This window comes from Platalea leucorodia (assembly GCF_965183815.1).
Source record: "Platalea leucorodia genome assembly, chromosome: 1".
In the NCBI taxonomy this organism is placed as follows: domain Eukaryota; kingdom Metazoa; phylum Chordata; class Aves; order Pelecaniformes; family Threskiornithidae; genus Platalea; species Platalea leucorodia.
The window spans coordinates 67,640,922-67,653,507 of record NC_138823.1 but is presented as its reverse complement, the minus strand read 5'-3'; the positions used below and the strand labels follow the sequence as shown (position 1 = coordinate 67,653,507).

General features: G+C 35.3%; 1 protein-coding gene across 1 annotated transcript in view; it reads right to left on the bottom strand.

Moving 5' to 3' along the window:
• The window catches only part of LOC309598479 (dynein axonemal heavy chain 5-like), a gene marked incomplete at both ends in the record, with an annotated part of 174,256 nt that overhangs the window by 86,033 nt on the left and 75,637 nt on the right, over nt 1-12,586 (bottom strand). The window contains 7 exons of the mRNA XM_082329118.1: nt 801-968; nt 1,491-1,727; nt 1,822-1,911; nt 6,981-7,292; nt 8,187-8,404; nt 10,897-11,086; nt 12,106-12,240. Coding sequence (XP_082185244.1) covers nt 801-968; nt 1,491-1,727; nt 1,822-1,911; nt 6,981-7,292; nt 8,187-8,404; nt 10,897-11,086; nt 12,106-12,240 — 1,350 coding nt within the window. The remainder of the gene's footprint in view (nt 1-800; nt 969-1,490; nt 1,728-1,821; nt 1,912-6,980; nt 7,293-8,186; nt 8,405-10,896; nt 11,087-12,105; nt 12,241-12,586) is intronic.

The window sequence follows — 12,586 nt, the reverse complement described above, 5'->3', positions numbered from 1 at the left end:
TTTTATTTAGCTGCCTCTCATTCATCAAAGAGTCTACAGATTCCCCTGGAAATGACAGACATCATGCTGCAAACCATTATACTTGCATTTTTTCAAATAAAGGATGCCAAGTTTGGTATGACATCTGGGTTTGTTCAGCTTTTTGATTATTGGCTCTTCTGTAGTAAGTTATTAATTTTTTTAAAAGTGTCATATGATTAATCTGTACCATTTTATAATAGGTAAAGCATGCATTTGTTAATTTAATAGCAATCCTGTTATTATTTTCTTCTACAGAAAGAACAATATGTCATTTTTGGTGAAGGAATTAAGAGTAGACAATAAACACTAAATTTACCCTCTGAAAAATTACCCTAAGTAAAGAAGGAAGTTCTTTATTTCTCCTCAGTTTGGCTTGTAAAGAAAGTCTGTGTAACAAGCGTGTACAAAAGTTCAGTTCACACATGGGACCACCGACAAAGCACAGGGAAATAAAAAATCCTCCAAGGATCAATATTTTCTTAGCAAAATCTCCAGTCTGACTTCTCAAAAGAAAAGAAAGCATATGAAAGAGAATTTATCACATGACCTTGTGGCCATGGTTAGCAAAGTTTAAAAGAACCCTTTATACTAAAGTATAGATACTTACTTTTTTTGCTTGTAGGCCATGTGAGTACTGGTAAAATGCCTCAGTAAAAATGCTAGTATGTAATCTGAAGAAAAATCAAATTACTTCTACACTTCAATTTAACATTTGTGCCAATGTCAATTATTGCAATGTTATGATACAAAAATATTACATGTTTTTCCATTCCACCTACCTTAATCATAACTGTTTTTGCTGTTCCCTGTTCCCCAATTAGCAGAACAGCTTTTCCTTGTCTCATGATAGTGTCCATTAGAAAGTCTGTTCGGATACTGTCTACATTTGGAACTAGAATGGAAGTATATTCTGGTACTGAATCTTTAGGGTAAATATATTCAGGGACCTGCACAAGAAAGATGGGCAAAAAGTTTGAGACTTTCTACTTGCCCACACAATCACTTTGCATCAGAAAAAAAAACTAAATGTAGTTTATAAAATGTACATTAGCAAAACTTTTCTTCTTGAAAGCCAAGCATTCATTTATAATCAATCACTACTTTGCCAAGCTTTTCTAAAAGGGTGTTAGACTAATGGGATATTTTCACTCCACTATTCTCTGTTACATGAAGAAAGCTTTTCCTTGTTGGGAGTTCTTAAATAGTAGGGCGATAGACAGTAGACAAAGCTAAGATCACTTCTGTTTCACTTCCAAAGCCATTTCAAATGCATGTTCCTATTCTCTGCCAACGATACTTATGGAGAAAAGAAAAAAATTTTTCAAAAAATAAATTCTTGAGCATTTGGTAGGGTTAATCTTCCGAATCAAATTATGCAGGGTTTTAAATAATAAAATAATATGCCTCTTACCAAATACATCTTTCTTGTATACTCATTAAGAAACCTTAGCATGTCACAGCATACGAACCTTCTTTGACCAGTGCTCCCACTGGCCACAGGCATTGATACCAAATTCAAACATGGTTTCTTCTCCATTCACAGCTGGAAGTTCTTTCACTGCAGAGTGCTTCCGTAGGAACAGCTCCATTTTCAGCCTGTCATCTGGTTCCAAAAGAGCTCCGGCTGACCACATTACAGCAAAAACAAACAAGCGAGCAATATGTTCCTCGCTGAGTTGCTTCTCATATCGGTCGGACAACAAACCCTGCAAAGCAGATGCAATATGTAATGACTGCCCTCCTAGAACAATGTCCCAGCACAAATAACAGAATGAGAGAGAGAAAAACTGTCATATCTACCTGTAAGAGGTCAATAGCTTGTTTGATGTACATACATTCTAAAATTGGCATTTTTGGTGTCACAGCAGAGAAAACAAAATCTATCACATCCTGGAAAGGAAAAACATCATTTAAAGGATCTATTTACCAGTTTCAATGGTACAATTTATTCTTAGATGAGACCCATTTCTTAATTCCAAATATATTCTAAACTTTATTCCCGGTTTCTGGGATTATAAATATTCACACTTAGACCATGAAATTTTGCTAACAATAACATATTGGAAAAATAGCTTTGATGTACCACAGTCAGTAGAATTATTCATATGAGCTCCACACAGCAATTTCCCGAAGAGGAATTTGAAGTCTGCTTTTCAGTTACATCAGGGATCTGCCATTTATGCTCTCCACTGGAGATTTTAATCTACCATTGCCATTTTTGTAGTGGGAAGATAAAAGCACTAGAATTGTTGTAATGATACGTATATAATGCACAGTCTCACCACTATAAATTTCTATCTATATCTGATCTGTTCTGAATGCACCATAATGTACCTGTCCATCTTGAAACCAATGCTCTCGGTTTTCTGTAGAACCCTGGCAGGATCCAAAGGGAATTTTGCAATTGATTTTAATGGAACCTGGACTTTCCTCAGGTTACTCCGTAGTGATGGCTACTATGCCTGCCTTTGCCAAGTGTTCTGCAACATCTTTAGCAAAGTTTCAAGTTGAGGTAAAGTCCCCTCTGAGATTTGCAGTGCAGAATTATTTTAAAATATCAATTGCCATCCATAGTGCATACCAATGTAAATTATAACCTACTTTCACCTTCATTTAACAATTTTTAATATTATTCCCTCCCTATGGGTTCCATTTGCCTTCGTAATCTTTGGAAATCAACACTGCCTTCTCATTCTGGGAAGTAAAAGTACAACAGGGACACTATGGGAGAGAGTAATTTTGGAGGATTTCCATTTATGGCTCCCTTGTCCTGTCACTGAGAAACCTAAGACAATGAAGACATTCAATCACCCAGAGATGTAAACAATCACCTAGATATTTTTGAAAAACCAGTGAGCTGCTTACCCACATACTCACCAGCTTTGTTTCAATTTTCAGGTTACTTTTTTTTGCCACTAAAATTCTCTAAAAGTGCCCTATGCTGAGTATTTATTGGAACAGAGACTGAATCAAGATTTTTACCCATCCCCCTGAGTTCCATCTCACTAGAATAGTGGGTAACACATACAACAAAGATATATATTATGAGAAAAAACTCACTTAAGCATCTTAATCTAGAATAGGGCTCATGGCTAAGTGGCCTGAGAAAGAAGACAGTCTGAATGTGGGCATTCATAGGAGGACGGAGGCTTAAAAACATCACTTTTTATGTTATTTCTTGTTGACTAGCAAAAGTGCTTCCACCTCTGTGTGTTGCTTTTTGTGGCTTAGCCTGTAAAACACATGTTTTGCCCCCAGCAGTACACAGGCTGCCCAAGTGACTAATTAGGAGTTTATGGGTTTCACAAGGAACGAGTAGAAGTAAGGTACTGAAAGCAGTGTGGGAGATTCGAATCTAAAGACCTTTAAAATTTGGACCTAAATCTCTCTGAGATTCAGTTTCTCCATCCTTAAAATAGACTAGATGTCTCACAGGGCACTGCAAATCGTTTAATAATTGATTTGAGACACTCAGAATAAAGATATTTCATGAGTCAAAGTAGTCTGTGCTTTCAAGAGTCCAATTTTCACCAGAATGAGTTTTATGGTACTTATGATTCCAGTGAGGTTTGTGTAATTCTTGTTCTTTGAGTTTATGAAACAAAAAAATAATCAAGTCCATATATGTTAGTACTTGATTACTACTGTTTTTAAAACAATATATGGCAGAAAGAAGGATGCAAGCCCAAGATAGCAATTAGCATGAATTAACTACTTATTAGGGTATTTTGTTTGGACAGGAGTTCTGGAAAAATGAGTTGGGCCATGACAAACACACATGAATTGTGAAGAATTTGGATTAGGAATTTGCTATCCCTAAAAGGAGACCGCAAAATGAAGTCAGATGGTGAAAACTCATATGAGAAAAGACCCTTTCACACAGCGTAGTCACTGTGGAACTCACTGGACTGTAGAACGCTCTTTAGGACAAGAAGTTGGCGACATACTCAAAGGGTTTAGACAAGCACAAGAACAATTAAATAATGCAAAGTTATTAGTATTTGTAATATTAATTTGAACATCAGCATTTAAATATTAAAACTGAGAAACTCTTTGGATTATATACTTAACTCCATGATCCAGAGGCAATAGCAGCCTTTACCCAAATAAGATCAGGGTGAGATTTAATGGGGAGGGAGGAATAAGTCCCTTCTGACTACTCTGCTGTTTTTAGGACTTCTCTGAAGTCTCCAGAATAAGGGATCCAGGACACCAGATTTTATTAAAAAAAAGGAAAGTGAGTGTGATTTAAAAATGACTAGATTTTTTTCATTTAAACAATACATAGACATGCTGAATCTTATGTTACTCCATCACTAGTTTGAGCTTCACACTTGGCAGACAAACTAAATAATGCCACTCAGGTACTTATTTTAATAATTTCAGTTCTTTGAAACTGTCTCAGATAATTACTTCCATCAGCTAAGCAATTCTGTTGCTTAGAGGTAGCAGCATCATTCACAGACAAGAAATTGTCAGTACAGCTTCTAAATTTAAGAGAGTAGAGACTTTAGATGGGGATGGGAGTTTACTTGAAATTACTCCTAAGCAGGAAATGTTGCTGAGAAGATCGATCTGGGGAAGGGAGGGTGAAAGTCCAACCCCTCAATCACCATTTAAAAAAAAAACCACGTGGCAACAGAAAGGACTCAAAGATAATCTCAATTCAAAATAAGGTGGTTTGGGGGGAGATGTTTTGGGAGTTTTTTGTTTGGTTTTTTTCAAATTTATCCTTGTCTTTTGGACTACCTCCTGTCCTTTAAATAAAAACTAATGACTTACAGTGGAATTTATAACATACATGAAAAGAATAAATACATTCTTTCCACTGATTCACAACTGTTATTCTCTGGTGCTTCCTCCTACATTATTGCTACTTGCTGTAGCTTCATTAATAATGATTTTATCCAATATGCAGACTTTCAGTGACAAATACTATTTTTATTAGCATAAATAATGAGTGTTTCTTGTAAGCAAATTGGAATTACTATAGCAGTTGTCTAACAGCTATTTTGGCTGAATTTAGATTGATTTCCAAAGGTCTCTATAGGTATACTTAAAGACTGATTCTCCTTAGTTACTATATTTCCATCTATAGCCTAATGTTCATTTTCTTCTAAAAATCAGATATTTGTAAGCTGCTTATATCCATGCTTTTCTTAATATTAGCATTAAATTCACCAAGGTCTGTATTAGGGTTTGACTACCACTGTTGATGCATCTTATTTCACAAATTTTCTTTTAGAATTTATTTATCCTTTTTTTTATGTAGGGGAAAATAATAACTGTAAAAAGAGCCACCTGAATACAAAAGTAGTGTTACCCTCATCTGTAAAATCACTGTTATCACTTCTACTATTTGAGAAGGAAAGATAGGTCATTAAAAACGAAAGAAAACTGACAGTGTGACAGCTTCCATTTACATTTCGATAGTTCCAAATGCAGCCCTCAGCACAGAACTAACTTCATATTTCACTGCATTTTCATCTCTCAATCTAATAAAATACATATTTTTCTGGACTTTATTGCTATTACTTCAGGCTTGGGTATTTTAAATGTTGTTATTATGTTTTTGGAGCAAGTTGTAGCATAAAATATAAACAGAATTGTGGCACAGAAGCAGTAAATTGATGCACATATACATTACTTTGGAAGGATATTTTAAAATTCATTATCAGAATTCTTTCTCTTGCTACTGCAGTAAATACTATGTCATATCATTATGTTCTGGAGGTAGAACAAAATGAATAGCTTGTTAAACATTGGTTTTAAAGTAAATGGACACTGAAATGAAACATATCTATCTGTAAGAAGACATTTGTTAACATTCAAGGCATTCCAAAACTATACTAATCATTGCTTTTATCATGACTTATAAATAAACTTCCTGAAATGTCACTCAAAGTTTATTAAAAACTGCATTTGTAAAATCCAACAACAATGAAAAATATTACAGGAGAAAAACCCTGTGAAATCCAACACCAGTTACACAAGAAAACTGGCAGGAGAGAGCCAATGGGAAAGCAAGGTATATAAGGAAGTTGCATTTGTTCCACAGATGTTGAGGAAATCAGAATACAACAACGCCAAAAGATAGCAAAGCTATAACTCTTTCTTTAAAAAATTCTAAAGAAAAAATAAGAATTTCAGTGTAATTGAAAACAGTATATTACTGAGATTATGCTTTTAGGTCCACTATTGAGTACAAACATCCATAATATTAATGAAACCTTTTTAATGATTCAGTATGCTAAGGCCAAATGGAGGGGAAAAAACGTTCAGAATTCTCCCTTGGGATCTACTGATTGAACACGATTTAGTCAGAGATTGTATCAAAGAGATGCCATCTCAAAAATCTCCCTCAGAACAGAATCATGGATTATAAAATCAGAAGAGACCACTATAGTCACCCATGCTGAGCTTCACAACACCACAGAGCACAGAACTGCCCTTAATTAATTTGAATTATAGAACATCTTTCAAAAATAACTAATGGGCCAAATGCATTTGTGTTGCAGCCAAAATTGAGAAAGATTCTACCAGCGTGAATCTAGCTTAATTTCTTTCCGAATTTACTTCTTTACATTTAAAACAAACAACGAAGTTTATCCACTCCCTTTATGTATCCTAACAAGAATTAAAATTTCAGTAACAATTACAACCAAAGAGAATATCTCTGTTTTGCCAACATACATTATAAAATAATCATAGATTTAACAATTCATTGCCAACTAACCTAGGCAGACAAAACAAATCATCCAAATTATTCATCTGTTATAGTTTCACTCATTCATTAATGTTAGAGATAATTTTCTTTTTTTTTATATCCTTCATCCTTATTTTATTACATAAACAAAGAGAAGTAAATAATTGAAAAAGCACTGAAGAAGCAACAATGCTTCATTAAATAAAGAATAAGAAATGCAATACTTTTTTTCTCAAGCTGTTGAATTAAGTACCTGAAATACAGCATTAAAGCAATTCCATAGGACATCAGAGTATGTAGCAGGCAGCGTTTGCAGCCAAGCTCTTAAAATAGGCTTCCAATCTAACACTGAAGAACTCATGAAGACCATCCCATTACGAGAAACTGTTGCAGGGGAAGCATTGTCAATGTTGTGAGGTTCAAAAATAATTTTGCAACTGGGGGACATTGGAATACGATCTCCATTGGCCAAAGTAAGGGTCTTATTATCGTCCAGAACAGAGTTCAGATTTTCAATCCATATTGCATCAACAGGTCCATCCAAAACTATCCAGATATGCTCACCCTAAAAAAAGGAGACACACACACATGCAACTTTATGCACATTGACCAAAAATACACATTTACTTAATCTCAGAGAACAGACTCTTGGATATAAATAATGAGTCATAATTTGGTGCTGATTAGCCTAGCATGAACTGCAGTTTTATAATTTGCTCAGTGATTTTAATCCTTCTTTTGTTATCCTGTGTCACAACAAAAAGGATATTAAGGAATAGTAACAAAAATTAATTTGGGGAGTTCTAAGCATAAAGCTGTCCCTTTCTTCTACAGAAGTACCTCAGCCAGCCCAGCATCCATCAAGGTGGATGAAAACATTTCCCATTACATACAGTCACAGACACGGGCACACAGTCAGTCCTTGTGGGATGTTTCCTAAATATTTCGTGTAAGGCTTCCATTTTCCAAGTGAGAACTGAATGAAACTTCTGAAAATTTGAGTGTAATTACGTTTGGTAAGAGAATTGGGAAATGCCTATACTGATTTCTTACCAGAGCCTCTTAACATTCTGATATAATTAGTGAAATAGAGTGGCAATGACATAAAACCACACAGGAGAATATTAACTGTCCTGTCATCACATCAAAACATGAACATCCCTTGCTCTTGCATTTGAATGGTAGGGCTACCTGCTTACAGAAGGAAGCAAAACCCTTAAAATCTTTTCCAGTTTAATTCTGGAACCTGAAGTGCTTGGGAAGCCTAGTGCTCTCTGGCACATACACGTAATTGTGACTCTGGTGTACCCTGAGCTATTCAGACACTAAGCAAAACTAACACTGTATTTTCCCATTTGATTTTATAATGTAAGATCTTTCACATAAATGACAGGTAATGAGACCTTATAGAAACAGTATTAGATGTCCTTATAAACTATTATGATACAATATCCATTACCTTCTTTGCTTTTAAAGTTTTTCTCCATAATGTAGAGAAAATACCATCTGTCCAGTCATTTGTAGCAACATCAAGGGTACCAAACATCTGGGAAGCTGTGATTGCCTTTGGGTTCATTCTCATCTCTTTATGAGGAGCACCACAATCTGTCATTGCTTTCATCAAAATATTAATGCATTTTGTCTTTCCTGCACCAGTTGGACCTAGAGTCATCATACCTTAAAACAATACAAACATGGTTTAAAATGAAATGTCAAAATGTCATGCTATCATTTAATGGTTCTTTGCATCAATGATCTTTGGTTTATTTTTATCAAAAGCCAATACAAAAAAGATGCTTCTCACTCCAGTTACTCATTGTTGACTGAAATGGAATTTAAAAATATTATTAAAAGGCCTCCATAAATGTCTGCTCTATTATGACAGGCAAGCCTATGTGGTGGGTCTGTGTCCTCCCTCAGGCAGTTCTGTTCCTTTTTCTAATTGGAAAACAGAACTACGTTTCGATGTTCACATGCAATGACATTGACATGACTAGTAGTAAACTAAAGCAGTAATTTCTAAATGTATTTAATGAGAATGAGTAGTTCCCAATGATATACAAAATTGAGTGTATCTTTCTGAAGCAAAAATAACAAAAACATATACCTGCATCCATCCATGCTGACATTTTAATACAATTTTCTTGCATAAAAAAGTTAATAGCAACCACACTTTTAATTTCATCAGTGTATACACATATTGCCTAAGGGAAAGAAGCCATGTCTTCAACAGTAAATTGAGCCTACAGTTGATCCTTTTTAGTTATATTTTCTAAATCAACTATTGAAGAGGCCCAGAGTCTGTTCAAAAGCAGATGGGACATTCAAACTGAGACTTCCAAAATCATCTAAGGGAGCTAGGTAACTCCTAGTAACCCTAGAGAAAACTGGACAACGTAATCCTTAGTTGGCTTTGAAAACCTCTTCAACAAAGGGATGGAACAAACAAACACAAACCCAAGTTACAAACCTAATCCAGCACAATGCAAACTGCCTCTAAAATTAAAAGGAGATGAATGTTCCCAAAATCAGTTTGGGTACCCAGACAATCACTTACTCGTGCCATACGTTACATATGGGGAGATCTAATCCAAGCCCCTCAATATTAATGGAATGGCCTTTCTGCTGGTTTCAACAGCATTTGGATCAAAACTGTTATGCAAAAGAGATACCGGGATCCATGCACTGAATGTCCATGCATACACCATTTGCATATATTGCCTCTATTTCAAGCAAGAGGAATCATGCATTTTATAGATTTTTCCTCATTACTTGAAATCCCACGGTGACCTCTCCATAAATCCAAGGGTCCATGAGTAGGACAAATAGAAGTCAGGAAAACAGAAATCTTTTTCCCTCCATGCAACAACTTGTGTCATAGAAAGGCCCTGGGCATCCAAGCGTTAGGTCAATCGGAGCTGCATGACCCCTGGGAACAGCAGGGACACGTGGAGAGAAGAGGCATCTAAACAGAATGACACAGTGGATCCCGGAGATTTTTGGTGAACAGTGGTCTGTGGTGTCTCACAGACCAAGCAGCTTCTTCTAACAAGAGGCACATTTAATTGTGACTGAAATCACTAAAACTTTCATGGTTCCTATATAGACCTATACAGGTGTTATGATTTGATATGGAACACTGAACCCAGTGATCTGGATGTGAATTTTTAACTCATCACAGCATTAACCAGTTCTTTGGTGTAACCAATAACCCGAACTAAACCTTTCAGGCATTAAGCTCTCAGACTGTGTTATGCAAATGAGTATTTCTTTTTATTTGTTCCATTAGTTTAAGCTTACTATTCTCTTATTATGACATGAAAAGGGAGAATAAAAAGGATGACATCTTCATAAATCTTTGCTACTTTAGTTACATTTCCTTTATATTTTCTCCTTCATATATGAAAAAATCCTTAGTTGTTAGAGGTTGCAGGGGTGGGGGAACATTTCAAAGTAGGGGTATTTTTTTTTTCCACTCAGCTATGAATGGTAAACCTGGTTTTACTACTGTCTTTGGTACCCTTCCTAGGACAGGAAAAACTTTACTCATTAGCCTTTTGTGCACTGTAAAAATGTATTTTCACAGAATCACAAAATGGCTGAGGTTGGAAGGGTCATCTTGTCCAACCCCCTGGTCCAGCAGGAAGTAGGCTTATTTCTCCTCAGTTGAAATGGCCAGAACTGAACACAAAGACCACTTGGAATTATACTCATGTTTGGTAGAGTTTATCAAAGTAAAGGTTTGAGAGATTATTTTTTGTAATCTTCTCAGCATCATAATCTCACAGAAACATTAAACACAAGCTTCATGACTGAACTGTGTCTGAGAGCAACAATTGTTTTCAGAACACTGAACAAAATTGGCTGTTTCTGAATTTTAATGTATACTCTACATTTTAACTTGTTCCACAGAAATTTCAGTCACTGAAGGCCACACTCATATTTCCCATTAAAATGTAATACAACAAAGCTAAAATCTCACTATGTGTGCATTGCACACCAAAAAAAAGTCATAACAGTTTCCTAGCAAAATATCCACATAGGCTTTAAAAATGACATCTGTTCAATTTTAAAATACATTTTTTGTAAAAATAATCTGCATTCTGTAGCAGATAGTATAAAAAACTATTGCTTTTATGCAGTCTCAAAACCTCATCTAGCATGCTAACCATGTCGGACTCGTTGAGTTTCATACAGCTGAATGAGTTTAAGTGTCCATGGTGGATGATGAATAAGCCCTGCTTTCTCTGCCTGTTTCTGAATGGCTGACTGTAGTTCAGGATACCCAGCTTTATCCAGAGTAATTCCAGGGAATAGGTCATTAATGAGACTCATAAATAAAGGTTCATCTTCATCCACCTGTCAAGGATAAAGTAGGGGGAAATACATTATTTATTCATTGAAATTATTATTACAGCTGTAAACAATCTTCAAGAATATGCCATTTAAAAGACAGCAGTAGAAAACCTTACCTTTTCCAAAGAAAATATTATAATTATGAATCAGTTTTGTTAAGTGAATTTCATACAATGCAATCACAAGTAGTAATTTCTAAATTAAACGCTTAAAGCTTATAAAAATGTTAACATTTAATACAGTTTTCCTCAATACACACACATGCGCGTTTCTTCATTTGCTACATAAACCAGCAAGATTTATTCAAATTGTATTTTGCCTTGGATTTTTTATGATTTTTTTCCTGCTGTAAATCACTGAAGCATGCCTATAGGTTTGAACGCATCTACCAATGCGTTGAATAGATTAACATCAGAAACAGAGTAATTGGTTCCATCACAAAACTGGCTCCCAAGGTAAATACACAGAGTCTAGACATTCTACAACCTTCCAATTACAGCAATAAAAAGAAAGATTAACACCTTAAAGAGTAATATCGAAAGAGATTAGACTATACAAGGAGGCGTTGGCTGCTTCCAATTAACTCACTCATTGCAATTCTTATGATGTTCTGAAAAGGCAACAGACTCCCAAGAAATTTATAAATTTAAATTCTGTATTAAGAAGGATCTTTAACGACATTATTAAAAGTTAATACAATGTATTCTTCCTTTCTCTCCTTAGATAGGGCAGAAAGAAGAAAAGACAAGAGCCAATTAGAGGACCAGGTTAGGTCCCTAGGTTCTGATGGTATTTCCAATGATTTTTTCAGCTAAGGCTTCTGATGTTCCTCTCTTTAAAAGACAAATAGTGCTCACACTGTAACTGTATTCCGATTCTCCACTCACTGACAGACCATATTAAAAACTGCAAAATAATGTACCCAGCTGCTGAAGAAAAAGACCTTTTCAAAGTTCATAATAAATACACTTAAAAATGCAAACAAAGTACTCTTTTTGGGAAAGTCACCAGTGTTGCAGTACCAGTTTGGAGAGGTTCATGTCCCGCAGAACTCTCATCACTACCATTTTCTCTGGCTCCTTGGGATTAGATCTTTTCACTGCTCCAAGTGTTCTTAAAACAGACAGGATATTTCTAAGCCCGAAGTCGTAGTGAACCTTGAAATAATGCATAAACACAATTGGTACCACAAAGATTAAACACTTCAAAATCAAGAGAGGGCTGAAAACTAAATTCAGTAAAGAAATACGTATGCTATTGAAGATTTAAAGATGATTAATTTTACAGCTCTTCATCTTTTCAACTGGATTTCCAGTTCTGTTGCTATCATATCACTTTTACAAGTCATCTGTAACAGATGTAACATCTTCTATCATTTTCCTAAATTCATAATTTGCCAGATGCACAAACAGCAAACCACATATCTTCAGATTACCCTCTGTTTTCTGCTCATGCAAGAGCTATCTTGATATATGATACTGGGATTCATGACTAAAAGGGCCA